This window comes from Podarcis liolepis (genome assembly GCF_965112155.1).
Source record: "Podarcis liolepis genome assembly, chromosome: 7".
NCBI classification, from domain to species: Eukaryota; Metazoa; Chordata; class Lepidosauria; order Squamata; family Lacertidae; genus Podarcis; species Podarcis liolepis.
Window position 1 is genome coordinate 89,257,793 of NC_139561.1, and position 27,974 is coordinate 89,285,766.

At 44.2% G+C, this 27,974-nt stretch overlaps 1 protein-coding gene and 1 long non-coding RNA gene across 3 annotated transcripts in view; one reads left to right on the plus strand and one right to left on the minus strand.

The window, feature by feature from the left end:
• The window catches only part of CAPN12 (calpain 12), a 40,196-nt gene extending 36,630 nt beyond the window's left edge, over positions 1-3,566 (minus strand). The window contains exons 1-2 of the mRNA XM_083515864.1: positions 3,305-3,566; positions 1,658-1,733 (exon numbers count right to left, since the gene is read on the minus strand). Coding sequence (XP_083371990.1) covers positions 1,658-1,733; positions 3,305-3,532 — 304 coding nt within the window. The 5' untranslated portion in view covers positions 3,533-3,566. The remainder of the gene's footprint in view (positions 1-1,657; positions 1,734-3,304) is intronic.
• A 13,874-nt stretch (positions 3,567-17,440) lies between these two features.
• Positions 17,441-27,946, plus strand: LOC310712938. Of its 2 annotated transcripts, none has more exons than XR_014529019.1 (5): positions 17,441-17,552; positions 19,195-19,274; positions 20,542-22,439; positions 25,192-25,245; positions 27,409-27,946. It is a non-coding gene; the product is annotated as an uncharacterized lncRNA (long non-coding RNA). The 2 variants fall into 2 exon arrangements; XR_014529020.1 differs by having other exon boundaries at positions 17,474-17,506.
• The last annotated feature ends 28 nt before the right edge of the window (positions 27,947-27,974 follow it).

Here is a 27,974-nt window from a genome sequence, read left to right on the forward strand (position 1 = left end):
ACACAGCATGGAAAATAATACCAACTGGCCACCATTTTTGTTGCGTGTTTAACAGCAACTAGATACACAAAGCACGTGATGAAGGATTTGTCATCACGACGACGCTAGAGAAAGCTTCACCTACTGAATTCCTGACTGTCGGACTGCTGTAAAAGTCACAGCAGCAGGGAGCAAACAAATAGCAGCTCTGTAATAATTTGGGTTATCGCTAGTTGTAGGATTGATAAGGAACAAAGAGTTTTGAAACCTTCCCATGTTTGTACAGCGAAGCTGCTTTCTACACCCCAGACATAAACTAGTTGTTAAATGTTAATTGATAACGGCATTCTAGGAATGGTGGTTTTGTGAAGACGATACTTGCAAGGACTGCTAGCCCTGTCCTGGAACTACAAATCCCAGGATTCCCTGAGGGAAGCCACATCCATTCAGCTGGTTTACTTCCGTTTAGCTAGTTTACATTTGTGGTAAAGATGTAACATAAGGCAGCAAATTAAACTTGCCTTTTTTTAACCGTTCTTGGCATGCACAAATTTAGCAAGTAGAAAGACAGCTTTACTCATGTGAGTTTGACTATAATGAAGAGGATCACAGAGAGGATGTAATCGTGCTCATTCTAAATTTCGGTATGTCAGGCTGCCACCGAAGGCACAGGGGCAGCAACAACAGAAGAGCGTGGCAACTCAAAATTAATGAATGACTATGGCGCTGTGGGTTAAACCACAGAGCCTAGGACTTGCCGATCAGAAGGTCGGTGGTTCAAATCCCCACGACGGGGTGAGCTCCCATTGCTCGGTCCCTGCTCCTGCCAACCTAGCAGTTCAAAAGCACGTCAAAGTGCAAGTAGATAAATAGGTACCACTCCGGCGTTTCTGTGCACTGCTCTGGTTCGCCAGAAGCGGCTTAATCATGCTGGCCGCAGGACCCAGAAGCTGTATGCCAGCTCTCTCAGCTAATAAAGTGAGATGAGCGCCGCAACCCCAGAGTCGGTCACAACTGGACTTAATGGTCAGGGGTCCCTTTACCTTTTTATATCAACAAACCTCTAAGGCAGGGGTCAGCAAACCTTTTCAGCAGGGGGCCTGTCCATTGTCCCTCAGACCTTGGGGGGGGCAAACTATATTTTGAAATAAATAATGAACGCATTCCTATGCCCCACAAATAACCCAGAGATGCATTTGAAATAAAAGCACACATTCTACTCACGTAAAAAGGCTGATTCCTGGACCGTCCGAGGGCCGGATTTAGAAGGCAATTGGGCCGGATCTGGCCCCCGGGCCTTAGTTTGTCTATCCCTGCTCTAATGAAATATAATGTCCCCACTGTGGAAGGACATGTGGATCCAGAATTCGCCTCCACAGTCACCTACAAACTCATTGTTAAAACCTTGTTTATGGAAGACAATCTTGCTCGGCTACGAGTGATTGCCAGGTAATGGTGTGAGGCTGAGTCTTTTCCTAGCAGAGACGCTCTGCTGTTTAATTCTCTAAATCTGCATCAGAAATGCAAAAGTTGATGCTCTCTCCCCACCCCACAAAGTTGTAGTGATACTGGTGACAGTTTCCGCTGTTGAAGGCGCAAAAGTCAGGCCAGAAAGCAGGGCGGAAAACTTAACAGCAAGGCAATAAGCTACAGAGAAGGCAGGCAATTGACACATTACCCAGTTTCCCCTGGCGGACGTCTGTACGGTTCATTCCTTCACAGATGAAGCGAGGCACTTGGGGCTTGCAGATGTCCTGTAAAGACAACACGGAAAAGTTGTTTCCATTACCTACTTCTGCAATAACAGGCTGCTGAAACAAACAAACCTTGGCGCAACCAGGAGGAATGGGCTTTTGTGTGCAGGGACTATGTCCAGTTCTGGTACCTGAGAGACAATTCCTTGGCTTGGAATGCACTCAGGGCTTTCATTCTAAGAAATCCCCAGCCCACCAGGTGAGCTGGGGGTGTAAACCTGGCTTTCCACATGTTAGAAAAGTTGGGTCCAGCGCCAAGGGCCTTCTGGTGGTTCCCTCCCTGCGAGAAGCAAAGCTACAGGGAACCAGGCAGAGGGCCTTCTTGGTGGTGGCGCCCGCCCTGTGGAACACCCTCCCATCAGATGTCAAAGAGATAAACAACTACCTGACATTTAGAAGACATCTGAAGGCAGCCCTGTTCAGGAAAGGTTTTAATGTGTGACATCTTAGTGTATTTTTGGTCTTTGTAGAGAAACCCAGCCAGATGGGCGGGGTACAAATAAATTATTATTATTATTATTATTATTATTATTATTATTATTATTATTATTATTATTATTATTATTATGTGCCTCCCCTCCTCTCTGCCAAGCGGCGGCAAGAGCCCATGGGGTCTATATGTTCCTTTCTAGAATTGAGACATAGCAGAAACTGTCGTAGCTTTAAGAAATATGGTTTATTCACTGATTTACACCTTCAGTCTGCATGGAGGGAGTCCAGATCTTACAGCACGGTCCAAGGTACCTCTCCCCATCAGCTCTGCAGCCAACCTGCCCAAGATGGATACCAGTCTTTCTTCCCCCCTTCTTCCCCCAGCACTCCTTGCTGCCAGACTCCCTTTTCCTGTCGCCTCAAACACAGTTACCCTGACAACTTTCCAAACCCCTGCCTCTGTTCACACCTCTGTGTTTCTTAATGGCTCTAGCTTGGCCGGGTCGTTTTGCATAAGGTGGCACAGGAATTCCCTAATTTTTTTTGTATGTAATTTTTATTAAATTTTACAATTTGAAATACTCAGTTTTACATCCTTAAAATATCAGTGACTTCCCTTCTTCTCTTTCCAAGGTTCATGTTATATATCATAAATCCCTGCATATTTTACAAAAGCTATACCATTCAATATTCCATTATTACACCCATCAAAACTTATTTACACTGTTGAACTTATCTGAACGCTGCCAACATTTTCAGCGACACAATTATTTCCCATATATTCAATAAACGTTTTCCAGTCTTCTCTAAATGTATGTTCTTCTTGTTCTCTTATTCTGAATGTTAAGTCTGCAAGCTGAGCAGTTCTGCTCAGCTGCTCTGCCCAGGAATTCCTCTGCAGCTTCTATTTCTCCTTTCACATCCCAAACCAACAAAATCATACCATTTATTATTTTCTAGGGTTTAGGGGTCCCCCCCCAAAAATGTATAACACCTATATTACTCCCTCCCCCCTCCCAAGATGCTAGCATCCCCAAAACACTCAACAGACTGACTGTTGTACACTGCTTGCATCTTTCGGGAACTACTGATAATCAGTGAACTGGATGTAAAAGGAGAATGTCTTTGTTTTGACTCACCTTTGGCCTCTGCCAAACCACCCCCTCGGCTTTCTTGGAGCCAGGTCCCAGCTTATTGTATCCAAGCGACTCGGGGCTGGGTTTGAAGTCGGGGTCGACAAAGAGCGATCCCTGCTGGAGACACCGGCGCTTCAGCTCCCCATAGTCCTGCCCCCCGTAGGGCAGGACTTGGGCAACTGCCTTGGCATCATCCTTCTCCAGGCAGATAGTGATTCCGGAGGAAGCCATAGCTGAGATCAATGGCAGCTGAGTCGTGGACTTGGGTTGGTTTATATAGAGGCAGAGGAAAGGGATGAGCCAAGATGTTGCCCCTCCCAGGTTGGCTCAAACCAGAACCGTTCCACTTCCCGACTCGGGTACAAGGACTGTGCAGTTTTCCAAACTGATTTTATCAGGACTGTGGTCACGTAGGACAAAGGGGTCCCTGCCCCACCCATCTCGGCCTGTTATCAGCCAACGGCTTCCACAAATGGGTATACACTGGCTTTCTTATTTTCAACTAGCCTTCCCTGTTGGCTTCCTCTTTTGTAATCTCAGTACTGCCCCGTAAAACTCGGCGGAGAGGAAGACGGGGGCAAAAGTAGAATGAGTTGGTTTTTGTATATAACGGCAGCAGCCTGAGCACTACGTCCAAAGAGCGGAAGAAGGAGAGGTTCCAGGAAAGGAAGAACAGCTTTTGAAAAGCATGGAGTGTACGGAACCGGCAAGATTGGAGACCAAAACGATGGGAAATCCATCAAGGACTGGAGGCCTTTTACTGAGCATTTAAAGAACTACCACAGCAACGTGAAAACGCGAGCAGGGCTTGAAATATGAGCGACAGGGTTAAATACAGTAGGTCAAAATGGATGTGTCAAATAGTATACAGTGGACGCTCGGGTTGGGAACGTGATCTGTGCGGGATGCACATTCACAACCCGCAACATCCGCAACCCGCAGTGACACGTCTGCGCATGCACGGGTTGCAATTCAGTGCTTCTGCACATGTGCAAAGTGCGATTTAGCGCTTCTGTGCATGTGCGACCGCCAAAACCCGGAAGTAACCCGTTCCAGTCCTTCTGGGTTTCGGTGGTCCGCAACCCGAAATAACGCAACCTGAAGCATCTGTAACCCGAGGTATGACTGTATGTGCGTGAAATATGCATCATTCAGGGGTAAATATGGAAACCATGGAAGCGGGGATGGGAAGCCAATGGATAAAGTAATTTATGGTCTGTTAAATTTTGTAAAGTTCATCTTTTTTGTGAAAAATCTATAAATAAATTAAAAAGAGAGAGAGAGTAAGTTGGTTTTTCCGGTTGTTGGCACTGGCTTCAACTTCTGCCTGGCCTCTCTGCCAATCCCAACAGTCACCAGCCATCACAGCACCAGACTATACCTTCTACGGAGTCACGCCATTGGTCCCTCTAGCACAGGCATGTCCAAAGTCCGTTTTGGGGGCCTAATCCAGCCCGCTGGTCAATTAAATCTAGCCCCTGTGGCAGTATATGTCCTGGGGTAAAATCCTAAAAAAAGCTCAGCAACTTTGGTTGGCCCTCACGCATGTTCACTTTATCAAATCTGGCCCTCTTTGAAAAAAGTTTGGGCACACCTGATAATAATAATAATAATAATTTATTATTTATACCCTGCCCATTTGGCTGGATTTCCCCAGCCACTCCAAGCGGCTTCCAACAGAATATTAAAATACCGTAATGCATCAAACATTAAAAGCTTCACTAAACAGGGATGCCTTCAGATGTCTTCTAAAAGTCAGGTAGTTGTTCTTCTCTTTGACATCTGGTGGGAGGGCGTTCCACAGGGCGGGCGCCACCACCGAGAAGGCCCTCTGCCTGGTTCCCTGTAACTTGGCTTCTCACAGTGAGGGAACCACCAGAAGGCCCTCGAAGGTGGACCTCTGTGTCCAGGCTGAACGATGGGGGTGGAGACGCTCCTTCAGGTATCTGATCTAGCACAATGCTGTCTACACTGACTGGCAGCGCATCTCCTGGTTTTTCAGCCAGGGGTCTCTCCCATTCCGTCCTGGAGAAGCTGACAGGGACTGGTTTGGGGGATTTGCAGGCGAAACGGTGGCTGTCAGCTAAGAAAATGGTTAGCCTTAGATGCATAGAAATGTCTTTGTCACTAAACAATGCCTCCTAATTCTTGCTGGTCTTCAAGGCGTCATAAGACTCTTCGGTTTTCGTTTTGCCTTGAGACACAACTTGGCTACTGGAGAGTTAATTCGCCCATCCTTTTCCGGATGTCATAAAAGCGTTTAATCTTTCACAAAGGGATGAGGGAGGGCCTGGCCATCTGTTGCGGAGCAAACATTACTCAAGGTGGTTGGCTAATGGTTAGCTATCTTATTTATCAGGTTGGGAAGAGTTGGATTCTGCGGCAAGAACCCCCTGACTTTAAAAAATAATAATTTTATTTATCATTTTTCATTACAATGTTTCACATTAATTATAACCATACATTGAATCATTGACTTTCCTTCCATCCTGGTTCTATTTATTTATCAACTAAGACTACATATTATAATTTCCCCCTCATATTCACATTTCTCCCCTCCCCCTATATCTTTGATACTTTATACAGTACTGCTGAATTTACATTAACCTACTGATGTCTTAACCTGATTTACACGATTATTCAGATATTCTGCAATCATTTCCCACTCTTCCTTAAATACTCCCATCTTCCTGTTCTCTTATTCTATCAGTTAAATTTGCTAATTCTACATATTCCGTCAATTTCATCTGCCACTCCTCCTTTGTCAATATTGTTCTCTCTCTCTCTCCATTTCTGAGCGTAGACCGTTCAGGTTGCTGTTGTTGCGTAGAGAAATAGATTCTTTTTATCTGTGGGGGCATCCATTCCTAATATTCCTAATAAAAAAGTTTTCTGGTCTTTTTATAAAAGTCTTCTTAAACATTTCCCCCATTTCATTATATATTATCTCCCAGAAATCCTTCACAACCTTATATCTCCACCACATATGATACACCCGGACTTTTCAGGTTTTACTTCCCTAGACAGCCCCCCTGCAACCAATACCAGACACCACTTCTGGGCATGGCAAAACCCAAGGAGCTCTGTCCATAAGAAGGCTGTTTCATTTTAATCACTAGCTGATTATTGTTGTAAACATAACCTGCCCTTCTTCCCTTATGGGGTATCCAAGAGCCCGTATAGAGTCCTTAAGTGGGTTCCCTATCGGTAGGAGAAAATAACAGAGGCCAACCAGAGAATATTGAGAAGCAAAGCAGCTAGTAAGCCTGATCTTTATTAAAGCTGTTGCAACAGGGTGCTCCCCTCACACGCAGGAGAAGGAGGAGGACCCAGAACAAAGGTGTGCCTACCCTTATATAGACATTTTAAATTCCCTGCCCTGGAGCTCAAGACCACCCCTCCATACAACATACCTACATCACAGAAGGGGTGTAACCTAAGACCACCCCCCACAAACATCATACCTACATCACGGAAAAGGTGGTCTACAACAGAAATTTGAATGTTGTTGTTTTTCCTGTCTGCCTTATCTGATTGCCTTTCCTGGTAGTCTGCCCATTCCTTTGAGATGGTGATTTCCCAATTCCTGAGACAATGGGAAGGTTCCCTCACCCCCCTCCCTCCTTGCGGAGAAAACATTTGGTCCGTTTGGGAGTCAAAAAATTTTAATAAAAAAATTAAGGTCTTATTTTTTTACATTGTACAAGTGACAATGAAGTATTTCAGTTCAATTTCAGTTTCAATGTATGTGGACCACATGTCTGGAGCAGCACAGGAAGACCGTCCTGAAACCATTTTGACTCCCAAACTGACCAAATGTTTTCTCTGCAAGGAGGGAGGGGGTGAGGGACCCTTCCCATTGTCTCCCATTATCCTAAAGAGAGCAAAAGCAAGACAACTCCCCTAACAGCAAGAAGGAGGACTTTTTTCTATTGCCCTTGTATTGGGCATGAGTTGCCAGTGCAGTGCCTGTGGGGGGAACAGGTGCCCCCACCATGGAAATTAGGCTTGGCAAGTTTAACTCTCACTTCCCCAGATACATTTTCCAGGAAGGTCACCCCCACATTAGGCTTGTGGGGGGCAGAGAAGCCAAAAAGGCTTCTTCAAACCTAAAAATCACTGCTGAGGGGTGGAAAATCAAGTGCACACCTGTGTGCAGCTTCTGAACAACAACAACAATTTATTACTTATACCCTGCCCATCTAGCCAGGTCTTCCCAGCCACTCTGGGTGGTTTGCAACAGAATATTAAAAACACGATAAAACATCAATCATTAAAAACTTTCCTAAACAGGGCTGCCTTCAGATGTCTTCTAAAAGTCAGGTACAGTCATACTTTGGGTTACAGACGCTTCAGGTTGCGTTTTTTTTGGGTTACGGACTGCCGAAACCCAGAAGTACTGGAACGGGTTACTTCCGGGTTTCGGCAGTCGCGCATGCGCAGAAGCGCCGAATTGCAACCTGCGCAGGCGCACAGCTGCGGGTTGCGAACATGCATCCTGCATGGATCACGTTCGCAACCTGAGCGTCCACTGTAGTTGTTTATTTCCTGATGGGAGGGCATTCCACAGGGTGGGTGCCACTACCGAGAAGGCTCTCTGCCTGGTTCCCTGTAGCTTCACTTCTTGCAGGGAGGGAACCGCCAGAAGGCACTTCGGCACTGGACCCCAGTACCTGGGCTGAACAATGGGGGTGGAGACGCTCCTTCAGGTATACTGGGCCTTTGAGGCCGTTTAGGACTTTAAAGGTCAGCACCAACACTTTGTGTGGTGCCCACAAGAGTCTCACCACCAGTTTGCAAAAGGGCCCCACAAGGTCCACATCAGAGCTTTCCTAACCTTTCATGTTGGTGACACACTTTTTAGGCATGCATCATTTCGCAATGCAGTAATTCGGTTATACTACTAGAAAACCGGAGGTTAAACTAACCCCCTTTCCAGCCCCGGGAGGAGCACAGGGAGCATTCATGTGACACACTGCAGCCAACACACTAATGTGTCTCAACACACTTTGGAAAGCTCTGGTCCGTGTGGCCTTTCGTAAGTTGTTGGCTGATGGACAGCTCCCATCAGCCTCAGCTGCAGTGTCAATTCTTGTCCAAGGCCCAAGCCAGGATGATAGCTCTTCCAATGAAGGGCTCTCCTGTGCCACCTTTGAAAACCCACTGTTACGGCTAAAATCTGGGTGCGGGGTTACTCTGCCACCCAGCTCATCGGACTAAGTCCGTGGGTCCCTGCGGAAGAAAATGAGCTCAGCCGGACACAGGAGCAAACTGCAGAAGGTCCAAGTTTATTGCGCAACAGGTTCAAGGCGAGATTGAACCCAGAGTAAGGGGTGACATGAACTTTTGAAATTTCCCTCCATATCCCAGAATACAGTGCAAAATACATCCCAGTTACATCATGAATACATTAAGAAGAGGTTGGGTTACACAGATTAACATATGGAGGAGGGAGGGGTGAATATGCAGAGAGCTGGAGATATGCGCAGATAAGCACATCCTGAGAAGGCAATGGTCCATGTTTGCATAGTCTGTCACCTGGCATCGCCTGGAGGAAGGGTTTGGCAGAGTGATTTTGACTGGATTACTTGAGAGATTATGGAGGACAGGGGAGGGGTGATGGAGTCCTAGAGAAATTGAGCAAATATATTGTAGTGAAGAAGACATGCCCCCCCCCCTTCCGTAACAGTCCCCCATTCGGAGATAGATTTGCATTAAAGTTCTGTAAGAACTTGCAAATCTTTTCTCCGCACCCTAAATCTCGGTGAATGGGATGTGTGGCTTTATGCAAACCTGAAAGGGACTTAGATATCATGCTGCTTTAAGGATATTTGCACAGAAATATAATGGTGTAACAGTGCACATAGTTAGACATAGGATATCACGTAAATTAATACTTTGTTGCTCAGTTACTTGTGGTATTCTAGCACCTTGGAAGAAATATTTTCTCAATAGTGATCTATGCTTTACATTTAGGCAGGAAGGTCCACTAATGACTGCAAAGTGCAGTTTGCTTCCCCCCCCCCCCCGCCATTTGTGTGTTCTCAGGTGTCAAGGCAGCTCTTCTGTGGTCTCACATCGGCATGGTGTCGCAGTAGTGGCAATCCCTGGTGAATCCACTTAGGGCTTTCATATTTATCATGTAGCCTGGTACCCACCACAGCTGGCACAGGTTTCGGACACATCCTGAGAGAAATGTCTTTGCCTTGGCCAAAATCCATGGGATTTCTTATTATTATTACAGGCTCTGGTCTTGTAGTCCTGGGAAGTTGCTCACTTGCACTTTAAGGACCAAAAAGCTAATTGCAGCCTGGATACACTTGCCCAATTCAAACTGAGTCCAATTTGAATTTATGTGCCCATGGTTCTCAACTTTTCAAACCAATCTGTTAAAAGAAAACCATTCTTAAAAGGGGCACTTTGTCCAAATAAGTCAATTTAACTCTATAAGGGATCATTCCTGCTAAACCAAAGCATATCCACCTTCATGTACCTGGTGTTTTATGGATCCAGAAGTTTGTCATTGGCAAAACGAGGTTTAACACATATTAAAATGGATAGGGAAAGTTGGCAGAGTGCCAGGTGGAACAATGTGGTTATAAATTGATCTAAACATTGGACTACACAATAGTGTGAGCTATTAGAAAGTATAAAATGCATGAGAATTCTCCATTGGTGTGTAAGCAATAAGACATTAAACATAAAACAGTTACACACAATAAATTGCCCCCCATTGTGGAAATCACACTGTCAGACACATTTCAACATTCTTACATAATAACACATAATACAAAACAAAATAATTAAATATCTGTTGCATATCTTGACACAATTGTGATCTTTTACGTATGTATCTTTTGAATCCTGGAGCAGAGGCTTGAGGTTCAAAAGTGGGAAAATGTCCTTGCAATTCAACTCCTCCCCCCTTTGTCAGCCCCCCCCCCCGTCAGTCTATATCATTTTAAAGAGATAGCTGTGGGCACTTTGAAAACTCTGTTGTTGCTGGTCTTGTGATGGGTTGACTGAGTTGAGGGGTTGTTGCTGCTTTTCATCATTGCACATCTGTAGAAGTGATATCCTGTAAGGGGGCAGGGTTTTGGGGAGACTTAAACACAGTTAGACAAGAAAGGGGCAAAAGGCAAAAAGGATGTCCTCCAGTTTCCATGGGAAGCTGCAAATAATAACAATCTTAGTGGATTAAACATTTTATTCATTATCACATTTCCATATAATTACTGTTATTATCTGCTAAGTTTGTTTGCTTTTCTTCACTTAGTTTTTGTTGTTGTTGTTCTTTTCATATTATAAAATAAAAAATTACTCCACATGTATAGAAAGAGAACTGTAAAAAATACAAAGGTTAAAAAATAAAAAGAAAGCAAAAAATTAGATTACCAGTTAGATGAAAATGGACTTGACACAAAGACATCAGATTCAGAAAATAACTATTATTAAATAGTACAAAGATATTATCAAAACCACACATATTACTACTGGACTGAAAAAAAATGGAAAAAAAATGGGGAAAACTTAAAATTCACCATGTGCTATCCAATAAAAGAACTTCATGAGACTGACTTTCAACATGTGATGAACATGTCCCCCAAAGTAAAACACAAACACACAAAATGAGCTATGAGGAACCAAAAATAAATAAATGCTAAGACACACAATTAATAAGTAACCTGAAGTAATCTGTTTTGGCATTCTAACACCCCAACTGAAAATAAAAGTGTTTCTTGATGTGACATCAGCTGTAATGTTAATAGCGGAATACTGGGAAATGAGTTAATACCAATAAAATGAATGGCAATTTAAAGTTGTGCAGGTACCTTGCACTAGCCAAAATGACAGAATTAGTAAGAAATGCTCAGGCCAAAGGTAAACAAGTACCATTCCACAAACAATGTTTGGTTGTGGTTCGATTAACTTCATAGACATCATGGAGAAACTGATTAAATAAATGAAAACAGATTATTTGTAACTTAAAAAAAAAAATGTCAAAGGCACAAAGAGATAGAGGTCACTAATACAGCAGGGATTCAGACTTGTTTCACAGAACAGAAAGAAAGTTGCTGTTTGGCTTTAAGGGAAGAAGGAAGAAAAGAAAAACAAATGCAATTACTTTTTATAGAGTATTTAAATCACTGTTTGCATCCCGTCATTATCATTTGTGCTGTGGGAGAAAAGAAAGGACACTCTGTTAAAAAGGAAAATTATTTCATGTGAGAGGTCTGTCAGGAAATGCTGTTCCTAAAATGTATAGGCAATGTATAGGCATATACACACACACCAAAAAAAAAACTGTTATAAAATTTAAATCCCATGGGGGGGGGGGAGAAACTACTCAAGAGAGGAACTCACAGTGGGAGTGCTTTGATATTTACCTGTGAAAAAAAATTGGCATGTCCAGTACTTAACTCTTGTCTTAAGTAGCCCCTGGAGCAAAACACATTAAGGATGATTTCCCTCAATGGTTTCAAGTTTTACATAAGGAAATTTGGAAAGGTTTCTCCCTGCAGCACACTGCTCTCCAAACCTTCTCTCTCCCCCCTCCTTTCTCTCTCTCTCTCTCTCTCTCTCTCTTTTTAAGCTGATCTAGCCTCTGTGCATGTGCAGAGTTCATGTCTCAGCAAACCTTTTATACCATTGAAAATGTTGCATCTTTTGGCTCAATTTGAATAAGGAAGGGAAAGGTAAGGGGTAGATTTTAAAAGTAGAGTTAGATTTTAAAACACAAAAAAGAGAAACTCAGTAATTCAAGTACAGTATTCACCTTCCTTTATGTACAGGAAAGGGCTATCATTATTGGTCATTTTATCTGGTCATTCGCGGAACAATCAACCGCTCTCTTATTTATGAGTAAAATGGCCAGTCATTGGTCAAGGCTAATTCTACTTGATTATATGAATTTTTATGTGCTTAAACTTTGAGTAGACTTTTAAGTCTGATTTTTGTAAATAATAGACAAAAAGATAAACACTGTAATCACTTAAATGCCTGATATCACCAGTTCTGCTTCAAACATCATGGCTTCACCTCATACCTTTAAAAAAAACAAAGAGCAAATCTGGGCTGAATTACAACGCATCACCTCACAGCCACAAATTGGGAGAGTTGAAAGGGACCCTGGGGTCATCTAGTCCAACCCTAAAATACAGGGTTCATAGCAAGATTTGTACTACCAGAGAGGCATACACATTTAAGTACAGATTTACAGCTGGGAAAGGAAACATCTATGCTCATATCGTGTACTAAGGAAGAGGAAAATAAAAGTACATAACTTTACACAGAACCCTTTTTGCAGATCTTGAGATAGTTTGAGTGAGTTTGAAATGATATTTAAGGAAGAAGTGAACAGTTTTCGTAAGATAGGGAGAGGATCTCTTATAAAGCACAGTTAAAGCAGCCCTAGATTTGATTTTTAAAGGGAATACACAAGTGTTGCCCCCTCCCCTCTTTGCAGTTTCCTTTAAAGGAAGCTTACTCGGGAGTAAATTTACCTGGCACAGAAGTAAGAAGGGAGAAAACAACTGAAAGAGGCAGAGTGAAACAAGGGGGAGGGGGGGCATTTTCTAACAAAAGAGGCCATGAAGTCTTATAGAGACTGATATCAGGGGCCTTACAATAACTCTTCTGTCCAACCAAATCAAAGTTAAAACTGGACTCAAATATTTTTCTTAGAATGAACACCATACTTTTATAGGCATACACTTAATGAAATACATACACTGCATTTTAGCTTGAGAGAGCAGTTGTGCTCAACTAGGCTTTTGCAGCAGAAACATTAGGTTAAAAGCACCTTCCAAAATAAGACTGTAGACTCACAATCTCAAAAGTTGGGGCAAAGCAAGAGGTGGGGTAAACATTTGCACACTTCATTCTCATCTTCTCTTATTTAGGACTGCTAAGATCCAGCATGGCTTCCTTAGATTTAAATTTTGAAGCAAGCTTGCAGTTTAAACTATGCACACTTAAGAAAGGCAGTCTGCCAGAGACAGAAGGAACAGACAACACACATAACAGACAACATGTAAACATACATATTCTCATATATGTATTAACAGACAACACACATAACAGACAACATGTAAACATGTAAACATATATATTCTCATCCTTTAGTTGGTTATTGCAAGGAGTTGGGCCACTACCTTTGGCTTCATTAAGTGAAATTAGTAGGAAGGTCCCACATGGTTTTATGAGCCTCCTTGCCTCTTCAAACACACCACCAGTTAATCAAACTGGTAGGGCTCACAACGCTTGGTTGACTGGGTACCCCTTTATAGATGCATGCGTTGCTGTTGTTGCTTTTTTTCCTTTTTCCTTTTTGGGGGGGTGTCTGGGATAGAGAAGGGGGAAAGAGAGGGGCTGATTAGGATTGGTATGTCTAGGGGTTTGGTATGCTTAGTACAGGGACGTATAGTAAAGAGGAGAAGGGGCTTCTAGTTGCCTGGCAACTTCCTTAGTGGGTTTTAGAGAGCTCTAGCTATCCGGTTCCTTGCGTTCCATTTCCTATTTCCTTATTTCCTTATTTCCTTATTTCCTTATTTCCTAATTTCCTAATTTCCTATAACCTGGGGTCTCTTTCCACTCTGCCGGTCCTGCCCAATTCCTCATGGGCTATCCCTCCTGGCAACCTCCTACCTATCGTCACATCTCAGGAAAAGGGGCCCTACTGGACGCCCGCGCCATGCGGTGCCAGATCGGGTGGTCCCTGGATAGAATTTCGAACTGAAAATCCCCCTTGCTTTTGGAAGCGGGCTCACGCACGATACACGTGTTACGTGGCACCGACCAGTGCGGCTGGGATTGGGATAGAAAGCAAGACCACTTCCTGCCCCCTAGCAAGGACGCTCGGGAAGTTCGGAAAGAGAGCTCCAACCCCTTGCTTTCAACTGGAATGCCCGTTGCAGAGAGTCGGCTATCTTTCAAGTCGGGTCTCTCCGTCTTACTTTCGGGCTCCCAATTGGTGCGGCTGGCTGGAGATTTTAAGGAAAAGGGATAGAGCTCAGAACCCCCCTTTCGGGTTGAGCAGCGGTCCACGGTCTCTCTCACTAACCGGACCAAGAGAAAGGCAAGAAGGAGCGATAGAGAGGAGGGCAGAGAATTCAGTTGCCAGGAGACTTCCACCCCCTTCCCACCAGTGCACTGGATTTTCCTTTTTCCTTATACTCACGCGTCTTCTATGATGATCCCGGGATCGATGAATAAGCCGGCTGGATCCCTCTTTTGCTCCCCGGCTGAACTCCTAGGGCTTTCGATTACCGCCCAGAAGATGGCTGGGGGTCCAAAAGGATCTTCCCAGGCAAAATGGCCTGGAGCCGGCTGAAGATTTCGGGGCCCCCAGTCAGCAGCTCGGGAGAACCGCAAGCCCCACGTTGGGCAGCCAACTGTTACGGCTAAAATCTGGGTGCGGGGTTACTCTGCCACCCAGCTCATCGGACTAAGTCCGTGGGTCCCTGCGGAAGAAAATGAGCTCAGCCGGACACAGGAGCAAACTGCAGAAGGTCCAAGTTTATTGCGCAACAGGTTCAAGGCGAGATTGAACCCAGAGTAAGGGGTGACATGAACTTTTGAAATTTCCCTCCATATCCCAGAATACAGTGCAAAATACATCCCAGTTACATCATGAATACATTAAGAAGAGGTTGGGTTACACAGATTAACATATGGAGGAGGGAGGGGTGAATATGCAGAGAGCTGGAGATATGCGCAGATAAGCACATCCTGAGAAGGCAATGGTCCATGTTTGCATAGTCTGTCACCTGGCATCGCCTGGAGGAAGGGTTTGGCAGAGTGATTTTGACTGGATTACTTGAGAGATTATGGAGGACAGGGGAGGGGTGATGGAGTCCTAGAGAAATTGAGCAAATATATTGTAGTGAAGAAGACATGCCCCCCCCCTTCCGTAACACCCACCTTTTCCCAAAACGTCTTGCTCATCGTTTCCCTCCATGGTTCCCTTGCATTGCTGGTTGTTCACTGTTCTTGCAGTCTGATGCAGTAGGATCTCACGTCCTGCTCACTTGTTTCTTGGATGTAGTGTCATGTGGCTTAGTTTCATGCTAGCCACAGACCTTTGTTATAGAATTGTAGAATTGTAGAGTTGGAAGGGACCCTGAGGGTCTTTCAGTCCAACCCCCTGCAATGCAGGGATCTCAGGTGAGCATCCATGGCAAATGCAATCCAACCTCACCTTTAAATCCCGCAAGGAAGGAGAGTTCGCAGCCTCCAGAGGGAGTCTGTTCTACTGTTGAACAGCTCTTACTGTCACAAAGTTCTTCCTGATATTTAGCCAGAAACTCATTTTTTGTAACTTGAAGCTATTAGTTCAAACAAAATAATAATAATAATAATAATAATAATAATAATAATAATAATAATAATAATAATAAATAGACTTATAGAGCAGCGTAGAAGAGCAGGTTGGATATATAAAGAAGAATATATATTATAAAACAGCCTCATGGCCCTTCACTAGCAGAAAATCAACTGGGGATCTTGAAGGGGGAAGCGATTTGGAGACAGCTTCCTGTCGCTAAGAAGGCGCATCGGTTGTGTAAAGTATACCAGCTGGAAGTTCCATTACCGTTTTGTGAGGCGATTGATCAGAGTACAACTGAAGAACAGATGAGAAATGAACGTTTCGTTATCATTATCACCAGCATAGCCTTAATGAATACAAAGTAAATCATTAATATGTACAGAGGGATAATGTTATGTACTGAGTTGAATAGGATCCAAACTGCAGCAGTCTGATTGGTCCTAGAACAATAGGATTCAGAATGCAGCAGTCTGATTGGTCCTAGAACAATGCAGCAGTATGATTGGTTGGCAGGAACCACCCAATCCTGCTCCAGATAGAAGTGAATCCACAACCTGATTGGCTTACAGTAGAATTCCGGGATTAGCCAATCATGTGCAGCCCATTGTGTAAATAATGTATATAAAGCAGATACTGTGAGGGAACATTCATTCATTCCTCTTCACCACTATGAGCTGAATAAAGAGCATGAAATCACTTTGCGACTCTGAGTATATTTCACATAAGATGATAATAATGATGATGACAACAATAATAATAATAAAATTTATTTATACCCTGCCCTCCTCAGCCAAGACCAGGCTCAGGGTGGCTAACACCAGGTATAAAATGCCCCAAACTACTTGCTGGGTGCCCCACCCTGAATTTTTTAGGCTGGCTACAGGGCAGACAAGCAGGGCTTTTCTTATGCTGCAAGTGATAATCTGTGCAAGCCACGCACCAGCTCCAAGCATCTGCCCCAAACACACTTCAGTTTTCTGCCATGTTTTATTATTTCTGGATCTCAAGCATGTGGTTTTGGTCAAATGTTTGTTTGTTTTTAAAGCTGATGTGAGGTGTGTTTTTTAAAAAAATTGAATAAACTAACTTTTAAAATATGAAGGTGCAGCAAAAATACAAGTGAGACTTTCATAAGTCGTTGGGCACATACAAAATATATTTATTAAAATGAATAACGCGGGTTCCTCTTTCGGCCTCCGTTCCGCACGAGAGGCAATTCGCCATTTCACTCGGCAGAGGGCGCCCTTGAGGTCAGAACGGCGTCGGAGTCTCTTGTCTTAGAATCTCCTTCTCTTTCAACTCGGCGCCACCTTGGAGTTCAACCAATCACTGCTCCTCTGTATCCTACCTCTCTCACCATCGCTATTACGCATGCGCTGCGTCGCCAATAGACAATATTAAAATACCCTAAAAGGTGGGCTTCATGAATCTGTAAAACGTTCGGTTCCCATTGGCCATCCATGTTCTCCGCCATGTGCGGGGCCAAACTGGTAGAACTAGCTATAGTGGAGTAAGGTTTAAGAGGTAGGGGAGAGAGAAAACAGGAGGCAGAAGTGCAGTGCTTTCAAATAATCACTATGCGCCGAGGACATTTTTTTTGCTGTTGTTCTTCGATTTAAAAATAAAATAAAATACTATTCCCCATTGGCCCGCACGCTGAAAAAGCCGATTGAGAGCCGGAAGTGAGGACCGCCCAGACAGAGGAAACTCGTGGGCTTTCCTCTTCGACGGGAAACCTTTGCCGCATGCGCGGCTTGCTCTTTCCCGTCAGCCCCTGCGCGATATAAATACCCACGTCCCGCTCTTCCAGCGTTCATTTCTAGGCGCGCAGGAAGAAGAGGTGGGTGGTGGAATTGCTGCCTCCGCCTTCAAGAGCGGTAAGCGCGGCCGTTTAATCTCGCCAGAAGCAATAAATTAGGGAAGGTAACAATTGTTAGTGATTATTTAAGATGCTTTTATGATTGCACCGTTTTGATATCTTGATAAATGAAAGAAGGATAGAACCAAGTCAGAGGCTGGCTCTCCGATCCAATGTTTTAAATATTTTCCCCAGCGCTCACCCTTGTGAAATGTTAAGAAAGCAAGGCTCCGTCTTGTGTTTTTATGAGATTTCTGACGGGCAGAAGGGCAACAGCGAAACATTCAGGGATGAGACTTTCCCTGTTGAATTTCCGCCTGTTTCTGGAATTTCAAAGTGGAAGGAGCACCGTTGTTGCAGTTAGTGCCTCGGAAAACTCTATAACGTAAATTATTGGGAGAGGGAGAGTCCCTGCGCCTTGAAAGTGGCGCAGAAATTCAACAGGTGCAGCAAGTGGGGGTGTGTTTTGGAGGACAGCAGCTGGCATGGGTGGCAATTTGTTTTTGAGGTCTGGGAAGAATGGCGCCCTACAGCAACCCTTCCTCTGCTTGCAGTTCACTTCACTGGTTTCCATCTGGGATTCCTCTTGGCTTGTCTGTGTTTGGGAAGAAAGCTATGAGCAGCCTCATCCGTACCTGTTTCATGGATGTCTTCTTTGTGAAGTTCTCTTAAACTTGCAAGGCAAATTGGAGCTTTCTTACTCTAAAAAGTTTAATTGTTTAATTAGTTTCTCACCTTTCCTTAAAGGAGCTCAAGGTGGTGTACGTGGTTCTCCCTTCTTCCCATTTCATCCACGCTAGCATGATCCTAGGTTTGATTTTAAAAGCTTTTTTCTGCTTGCTAGTGATCTCTTAACAGTGTACACATGTGCATTATCGTGGTGCTGATGTGTAGGGAGGAACCTTTCAACTTTGATCATTTCAAGCAAGATTGTATTTAAAAGCTATATGAGGCTCTGAAGCATCAATATTCAATCTGCAAAGATACAGATTTTCCTAACAGTAGTTGCCCTAATCCAGGCACTCCCAACCTGCGGCCCTCCAGATGTTTTGACCTACAATTCCCATGATCCCTAGCTAACAGGATGAGTGGTTAGGGATGATGGGAATTGTAGTCCAAAACATCTGGAGGGCCGCAGGTTGGGGGTGCCTGCTCTAATCATTGTGAGGCTTTATAGCTTTCCTGAAACCAAGCATTTATAAACAAAGACAAGTTTGGTCATAAATGTTTATGCAGTGTATTCTTGGATGCTAGGTTGTACATAGGGGTGTGGGTGGTGCTGTGGGTTAATCCACAGAGCCTAGGACTTGCTGATCAGAAGGTTGGTGGTTCGAATCCCTGCGACGGGGTGAGCTCCCGTTGCTCGGTCCCAGCTCCTGCCAACCTAGCAGTTTGAAAGCATGTCAAAGTGCAAGTAGATAAATAGGTACCGCTCCAGTGGGAAGGTAAATGGTGTTTCCGTGCGCTGCTCTGGTTCGCCAGAAGCAGCTTAGTCATGCCGGCCACATGACCCGGAAGCTGTACGCCGGATCCCAACGGCCAATAAAGCGAGATGAGCGCCGCAACCCCAGAGTCGTCCGCGACTGGACCTAATGGTCAGGGGTCCCTTTACCTTAAGTTGTACATTGCTTGGTTCCAGTGGTACTGTATGAATCTGTGTTTCAGGCAGTTGGAATACACTAATGTGCTCTTTTGTTTTGTGGTCAGAAAGCCTTGAGAATCTCATTGGATGCTGCTGAAGAGTGCATTTGATCCACAGGTGAACATGTCTGGTTTGGAAGTGCAAGGTACTGGAGATTTTTTTTCTGTTTGATTTTAAGATTACTACCCAGACTAGCCTTCATCAACCTGGTGCAATCCAGATGTTTTGAACTACAGCTCTTATTGGCCCCAGTCAGCATTGCCAATAGCCAAGAATGATTGGGAGTTGTAATCCAGCAATAGCTGAAAGGCAGCTGGTTGGGAACACTTTCAAAGATAAGAACAGCATAATTTTATGCAAATGGAATATCTGCAGGTGTTATTCTTGGACTTTAGTTACCAGTGACCGCTAAACTACAGTGCTACAGGAAAGCATGTGCTTCAAATGTGCTTTAAAGTTATGTAAATCACATTTGAAGCGCATGCTTTCCTGTAGCACTGTAGTTTAGCAGTTACTGGTAGCTATGAGGGGTAAACTACAGTGCCCATAATTCTTTTGAGTGTGTGTCTGTGATTAGAATGTACTTGGAAAGTAAAGTGTTTACACCATGGGTAGGCAAACTAAGGCCCAGGGGCCGGATCAGGTCCAATCACCTTCTAAATCCGGCCCACGGATGGTTCAGGAATCAGCTTGTTTTTACACGAGTAGAATGTGTGCTTTTATTTGAAATACATCTCTGGGTTATTTGTGGGGCAAAGGAATTCGTTCATTTCCTCCCCCAAAAATATAGTCCGGTCCCCCACAAGGTCTGAGGGACAGTGGACTTGCCCCCCTGCTGAAAAAGTTTGCTGACCCCTGGTTTACACAGCCTCCTTCCCAGTTATGTCTAAGGGAGAAGGCTTTTCTTTATTGAAACCTTACTCTGTTATGGTAAGGTTACCAGATGTCCCCGTTTCTCAGGGATAGCCTCCGGAATACAAATCAGTCCCCTGAGAAAATCCATCCCCGAAATGTCCCTGGGTTTAATTTAATGTCCCCAAATTTATATTTTAAGTGTTGTAGATTTATAAGGTAACTGTATATTACTCCTACATGGCATTCTCTTTGGAAGGAAACAACTTGTTCTTGAGTTTCTCTTTGGAATTAGTAGGGAATTATTGTTGTGTGATTGGTTCAACAGCACAAGACAAATCAATATGTATATCGAAGTGTGATTGGCTAGCTGCTATCACATAGTTTTAGCTCAAAATGTGATTGGCTCCCTGCCAACTCGCGCTTGTTTTCACATCTCACTTCCGTTTTCCTCTTCCTCTTTTATTCGGTTGCTTTTTCCAGTGTTGAGTGTTTTGTTTTTGGCAGTATCGGCAGTCTTTTAACACATCCACGTGTACTTTTTGTAATTTATATTGCAGTTATTGAAGCTAATAAGACATCAAAGAAACGAAAATGTGTGGTTAATGATATGATACTAAAGGATTTTCCATTTATCAGAAGAGGAGTGAAGGAACATTCTGCATTTTGTTCACTATGTGAAGTAACTTTTACCGTTGGAAGTGGCGGGCGAACCTCAGTCGTTGAACACGTTGCAACTAAAAGACATAAAAGCTCCTTGATTCGGGAAAGTAGCAACGCAAAGAACGTATCAGCATACTTTAAGACGATTGTGCCAGATCAAAGTGAAATAAACATTGCCCTTCAAGAAGGAACTTTCGCATTTCATACTGTGAGGCATTACCACAGTTTCAAGTCTATGGACTGTACTTCCAGCTTGGTTAAGAAATTCATGTGTTCCAGAACAAAAGTTGAAGCCATTGTCAAACACGTGATTGCTCCCTGGGCGATTGCCGAAGCTGTAGAAGAAAGCAATAGAGCTTCTTTTGTAACTATACTTCTAGATGCTTCAAATCATTGTAATACAAAATTACTACCAATTATTGTTCGCTACGTACATGTGGATGCTGAGAAGGCTGTATCCATCCGTAATAAAATTGTGGACTTTGTTCAAATTACAGGGGAAACAGCTGAAATAATATACACGGCTTCATTTCAAACAATCAAGCATCTTGGTTTGGAGCATAAAGTGGTAGCGGTTTCAGCAGACAATACGAACACTAACTTTGGTGGTTTGAAGAGGAAAGGTTCAAACAATGTCCTCGCCAAAATGAAGGAAGGTTTGGGAAAGAATATTCTCTGCTTGGGGTATAACGCTCAAATGATACACAACAGTGCACATTCTGCAATAAATTCAATCCCTGTTGATGTTGAAGGACTTGTGGTAAAGATTTTTGGTTATTTCCACATATTTACAGTGAGAGTAGAATATCTAAAAGAGTTTTGCGAGTTTGTAGGACAGGAGCAGAAGAATATTCTTAGCTGCAGTAATGTCAGATGGCTTTCGCTGCTGCCAGCCATCAGAAGGATCTGTGAAAATTATTCTGCCTTGAAATCCTTCTTTCTGTCTGAGGCGAAATGCCCAGCCATCCTGAAAAAGTGGTTCAGTGATCCTTGCACCTATTTGTGGATGAATTTTGTTGCTTCAACGCTGCCACTTTTCCATGATGCCATACTCCAAGCCGAAGGAGAGGAAGTAACAGCCGTGGAATCTTGCATGATTCTCAACATTTTGATTCAGAAACTTCAGGCTAGGAGCGATGACAAGTTTATTCCCATCTCAGTGAGGAAACTTTTGCCATCTCTCGAAGAAGGTGGTTCCTGCACGCAGGAAGAATTTCTCACCATATCAAGAGACTTCTACACCACTGCTGTTGAATACCTTACTGCTTGGAGCTCCCACTCTGAAGATATTAGGTGTATGGAGTGCATTTTGCTTAGGACTTTTCCGCAGAGAGAAAACTTTGAAGAGTGTCTCCAATATTTTTCATCAAGAGTAGGAGGAGTTGGTCTGAATGAGGATCATTTATTTGATGAAATTTCTTCTTTGAAAGAATATGTATCAAAGGAAAAGATAACTAAATGGAATGAAGATGGCGCTGATGTGTGTTCAAGATGGAGTGACATTTTCTCATTCTTCTCTCAGAAGATGATCCCCTATCCACAGCTACAAAAGTTGGTTCAACTCTGCCTCTGTCTACCAGGAAGCAATGCTGCAGTGGAGAGAGTGTTTTCTTCCATGAACATGATGTGGACATCTCAGAGATCAAGGCTTGATATTGACACGGTCAAAGCTATGCTAGCGGTCCAAAGTAACTTTGCCATGGATTGCCAGGAATTTGCAACAAAACTGGAGTCAAGAAGAGGTCTTCTCAGCAAGGTGCACTCCTCGGAACAATACAACTAGTTAGGAACAAAGGTAACTCTTCAATTTCATTAATGTAGTTGCTTTAATGTATTATTTTAGTAATAATAATAATTTATTATTTATACCCACCCATCTGGCTGGGCTTCCCCAGCCACTCTGGGCGGCTTCCAAAAGAATATTAAAATACTATAATACATCAAACATTAAAAGCTTCCCGAAACAGGGCTGCCTTCAGATGTCTTCTAAAAGACTAGAAGTTTTTGTTCTCTTTGACATCTGGTGGGAGGGTGTTCCACAGGGAAGGTGCCACTACCGAGAAGGCCCTCTGCCTGGTTCCCTGTAACTTGGCTTCTCACAGTGAGGGAACTGCCAGAAGGCCCTCGGTGCTGGACCTCACTGTCCGGGTAGAACGATGGGGGTGGAGACGCTCCTTCAGATATACTGGACCAAGGCCGTTTAGGGCTTTAAAGGTCAGCACCAACACTTTGAATTGTGCTCGGAAACGTACTGGGAGCCAATGTAGGTCTTTCAAGACCGGTGTTATGTGGTCTCTGCGGCCGCTCCCAGTCACTAGTCTAGCTGCTGCGTTCTGGATTAGTTGTAGTTTCCGGGTCACCTTCAAAGGTAGCCCCACGTAGAGCACATTGCAGTAGTCCAAGCGGGAGATAACCAGAGCATGCACCACTCTGGCGAGGCAGTCCGCAGGCAGATAGGGTCTCAGCCTGCGTACCAAATGGAGCTGGTAAACAGCTGCCCTGGATACAGAATTGACCTGTGCCTCCAAGAACAGCTGCGAGTCCAAAATGACTCCCAGGCTGCACACCTGGTCCTTCAGGGGCACAGTTACCCCATTCAGGACCAGGGAATCCTCCACACCTGCCCGCCTCCTGTCCCCCAAAAACAGTACTTCTGTCTTGTCAGGATTCAACCTCAATCTGTTAGCCGCCATCCATCCTCCCAACCGCCTCCAGGCACTCACACAGGACCTTCACTGCCTTCACTGGTTCTGATTTGAAAGAGAGGTAGAGCTGACTTCCTATCAAGCTGTCATTCCGACTGAAGTTGAAAAGTGTCCCCGGATTCATTGAAAAAAATCTGGTAACCTTATGTTATGGAACACATCAATTGTCTCCAGCTGCAAAAAAAAACAAACACATTCTGCTCCCTGGACTTTACCCTTGGAAGTTAGGGGACCAGTATTTTGAGAGCTGCCCTTGCTGCCCTAGAGAAATCTTCTAGAAATGGACGCACTTCATGCTGTCAACCCAGCGGGGATCTCTGGAGAGGTTGCTCTCTCTCAGCTCTGTCCATGTGGCATATGGGAGCGTAGGCCTTTGGGCTCTATGACGTATAGTCCCCTTCCACACCGTTGGAGAGCAAGCTGGGCCCTCTGAAGTCTGCAACCTGCATATTCCTACTTCTGCTCTGAGTCTTTGGACAGTGACTGAGGAGATAAACCATGAAGGAGACATTGCTTCGCTTGGGTAGTGTTGGCTTACTGTAACCGTTGCTTTGTGCTAGTGGCATTGTTAAAAAGTTGTGTTCAATCCAGTGCTGCTTAAACCCTTGGGAGTGAGGTCCATAATTTACATAGGAACATAGGAAGCTGCCTTATACTGAGTTAAGACCAGGGGTCGGCAACTTAAGGCTTAACCGGCCCATGAGCTGCCGCTTGGCAAGTCCCTGCACGCTGTGCTCAAGCAGTGCGACGCACGGACTCTTCTGCGGCTCTGGAAATCTCTTCTGCTCATGCCCAGATGCCGGAAATCGCTTCTGCGCAAGCACAATTTCCGGCGACACAGACATGTGCAGGCACAATTTCTGGCATCACACTGCACTAGCCTGGCCCACGGAGGATCTCCGTGGGAGTGATCTGGCCCATGCCCGGTAAGCCTTGCCAACCCCTGGTTAATGCTGTCTACACTGACTGGCAGTGGCTCCCCATGGATTCAGGCAGTAGTCATTACCAGCCCTACCTGGAAATGCCAAGGATTGAACCTGGAACCTTCTGCATGCAAAACAGATAGTCTACCACTGAGCTTGAGCCCCTTCTATTATTAGTTATTGAACTTATAAGTACAGTGGTACCTCAGGTTACATACGCTTCAGGTTACAGACTCCGCTAACCCAGAAATAGTGCTTCAGGTTAAGAACTTTGCTTCAGGATAAGAACATAAATCATGCTGCGGTGGCACGGTGGCAGCAGGAGGCCCCATTAGCTAAAGTGGTGCTTCAGGTTAAGAACAGTTTCAGGTTAAGAATGGACCTCTGGAACAAATTAAGTACTTAACCAGAGGTACCACTGTATCCTGTTACAGGCCGCCTAGCAGTATTTTTAAGAGCTTAAGTAAAAAAAAAGTTATTATAAAAAGACATGCAATTCCTAGAAATCAACATCTTTTCCCAATAACAGCAGCAAAAAGCTCTGGTGGCACAAGCAGCTAAGCTTTCTAGTCTATCTCCTCTTCCTGAAAAATAAAATAAAAGACTCTTGCATTCAAATTTAACACTGGACAATTGCATATTATATATTCCATGTTTTAATTTGCGTGTTGGCATTAGAGCATATATTGCTTATATAAATAGAATTTAATAGGCAGGGGGTCAGTAACTAAGTCGCTTCAAGAGGATCTACAACACAAGTGCTATGGGTTCATCATTAATTTTTTTTGAACTCCCTAGAAATTGGGGGGGGGGGGGAGAGAAATGACACAGGCACACACTCATTGTGTGACCAGCCCAGGAATACGTTGAGAAGCAGCTATCTTAACTCTCTTACACAATTTTGTTCTTCCCATTCTAGTACACTTGAAAGTTCATTGCATGCTGTTGGAATGGCCACATAATCCTGAAGTGGGTATGTACAGCAGTTTTGACTCTCAAGGTATTCATGAGAATGATTAATTTTTCCTACAGTGGTGCCCCGCAAGACGAATGCCTCGCAAGACGGAAAACTCACTAGACGAAAGAGTTTTCCGTTTTGGAGGTGCTTCGCAAAACGAATTTCCTATGGGCTTGCTTCGCAAGATGAAAATGTCTTGCGAGTTCCTGCTGGTTTTTTTCCCTCCTCCCCCCCCCCTTTTTCTAAGCCGCTAAGACGCTTATCAGCTGATCCGCTCAGCAGATAAGCCGCTAATTCGCTAATCCGTCAATGGGCTTGCTTCGCAAGACGAAAAAACCGCTAGACGAAGAGAATCACAGAACGGATTCTTTTCGTCTTGCGAGGCACCACTGTATTTCCTTTTTGTGGGCTGGTGTATGTGTATGTGTGTGTCGTTAAGACCACTGTGGGGTGTTGTCTTTATAAACTCCACTGTGAAAATAATGCTGTACTCTTATTATTAGCCTAAAAGTGCATTGAAATACAAAATGCCATCTTGGGATAAGCAGTTCTGAAAGGGAATCAGCCGTGTTGGGACTACAGTGCCCATTATTCCAGGCCATTGGCCATGCTGGCCTAGAGATTAGACAGCCTTCTACAAATGCACCTGCCTTGCTGTTCATCCTGCTGTCAACCCAATGGGGATATCTAGAGAGGTTGCGTAGGCCTTTGGGCTCTGTGATGTATAGTCCTCTTCCACGCTGTTGAAGAGCAAGCTGGGCCCTTGTGGTCGGCAACCGGCATATTCCTACTGCTTCTCTGAGTCTTCTGGCAGTGACTGAGGAGATAAACCATGAAGGAGACATGTGCCTGTTTACTGCTTCATTCATAAAATTGAGGAACGGTTAAGGGAGCTGGGCATGTTTAGCCTGGAGAAGAGGAGGTTAAGGGGTGATATGATAGCCATGTTCAAATATATAAAAGGATGTCACATCGAGGAGGGAGAAAGGTTGTTTTCTGCTGCTCCAGAGAAGCGGACACGGAGCAATGGATCCAAACTACAAGAAAGAAGATTCCACCTAAACATTAGGAAGAGCTTCCTGACAGTAAGAGCTGTTTGACAGTGGAATTTGCTGCCAAGGAGTGTGGTGGAGTCTCCTCCTTTGGAGGTCTTTAAGCAGAGGCTTGACAACCATATGTCAGGAGTGCTCTGATGGTGTTTCCTGCTTGGCAGGGGGTTGGACTCGATGGCCCTTGTGGTCTCTTCCAACTCTATGATTCTATGATTCTAAACCCTTATTAAATCTGGTAGGCTTCCTATTGGGGGATCTGGTTGGCTACTTGGAGAACAGGATGATGGATTCGCTGGGCATTTGGACCAATCCAACAGGGCTCTTGTGTTCAGTTTTTGCCTTGCTCTTTTCCGAGTTTTCGGTACAGTGGTACCTCTGGTTGCAAATGGGATCTGTTCCGGAGGCCCGTTCGCAACATGGAAAGAGCGCAACCCGCAGCAGCGCGCCTGCGCATGTGCGGGTTGCGATTCACCGCTTCTGCACATGCGCAAGTGGCGAAACCCAGAAGTAACCCTTTCTGGTACTTTCGGGTCGCCGCGGGACGTAACTTGAAAGAATGTAACATGAAGCAGACGTAACATGAGGAATGACTGTACTATGGCACGAGGGGAGTGAAAAATCGAGGCTCTTAATGGCCTTGTAAGAGGCATATACACCAGAGTTTTATGTCATAATTGTGTTAATAAGCCTAAGCTGGTGGTTCCTGGTTGGAAGAACCCATGGGAGCCGCAGATATTTCGAGTCTTACTGTTAATATTACGTTTTCATCCTTACCTATGCAAGTGTTCTAAACACCACACTGGGGCTTGTTTAAGTTGGTCCTTGCATATGCTCATAATTTCAATGTTTGTGCAGTGACTAGTTTGAAGTCTTTACATAGGGGTCTGATTTTTTATTCATTTTTTACATTGGAATGATTTGAGGTCCTGCTTTTCATTGGTGCATGCTTGATTTCCCTCCCTCAATTATTTTTTCATTGCTTTCTCCACAAAGTCCCAAAGTGACTTACAAGGTCTGTACAATACAAAAAAGCTTTAAAATCAGTTTTAAAAAAGCTGCTGATTTTATGTTCAGGACGCTGAGAACCAAAAACAGCCTGTTGTATGTTTTTGTTTTTATTTATTAGGCCATTGTAAATGGAAGAAGAATAAACTGGGGGGAAAGAGTTGGAGAAGGTGCTGGGAATGTGGTCTTGTGAAAGCATCAGCTATTTAAGTGTAGGTCAGAAGAGAACAGAGTCCTACAGATCAACAGAACACTTCTGGAGAAATGGCTACCTTTGGTCTCCAGAATGCCTACAAGACTACAATTCCCATCATCCCTGGTTGCCGACCGTGCTGGCGGGATTTGGAAGGCCCCAACATCGACAGCGCACTATGATGGCCTTCTCTGGCAGCAACATGGTGGAAGAAAAGCTGCATTGCTGCGGATACTAATATGAGCAGGAACGATCTCCAAAGATAATGGTCCGAAACCAAATTAACCGGTTGGGATGAAGCTGTTTTTTGCATTTGCAGAATTTGACAGCTGGCCATTGGTGGAACATTGGGCGAGTTTTAATTCAGTTCTGTTTTAGATGCCAAACACGTGTGTTTGTTTCATCACACTTAACTCTGCTAGTGTTGCAGTTACCATGTTTACCCTTCTGAAAAGTGTTGTTTAAAGATGTACCGTATTTTTCGCTCTATAACA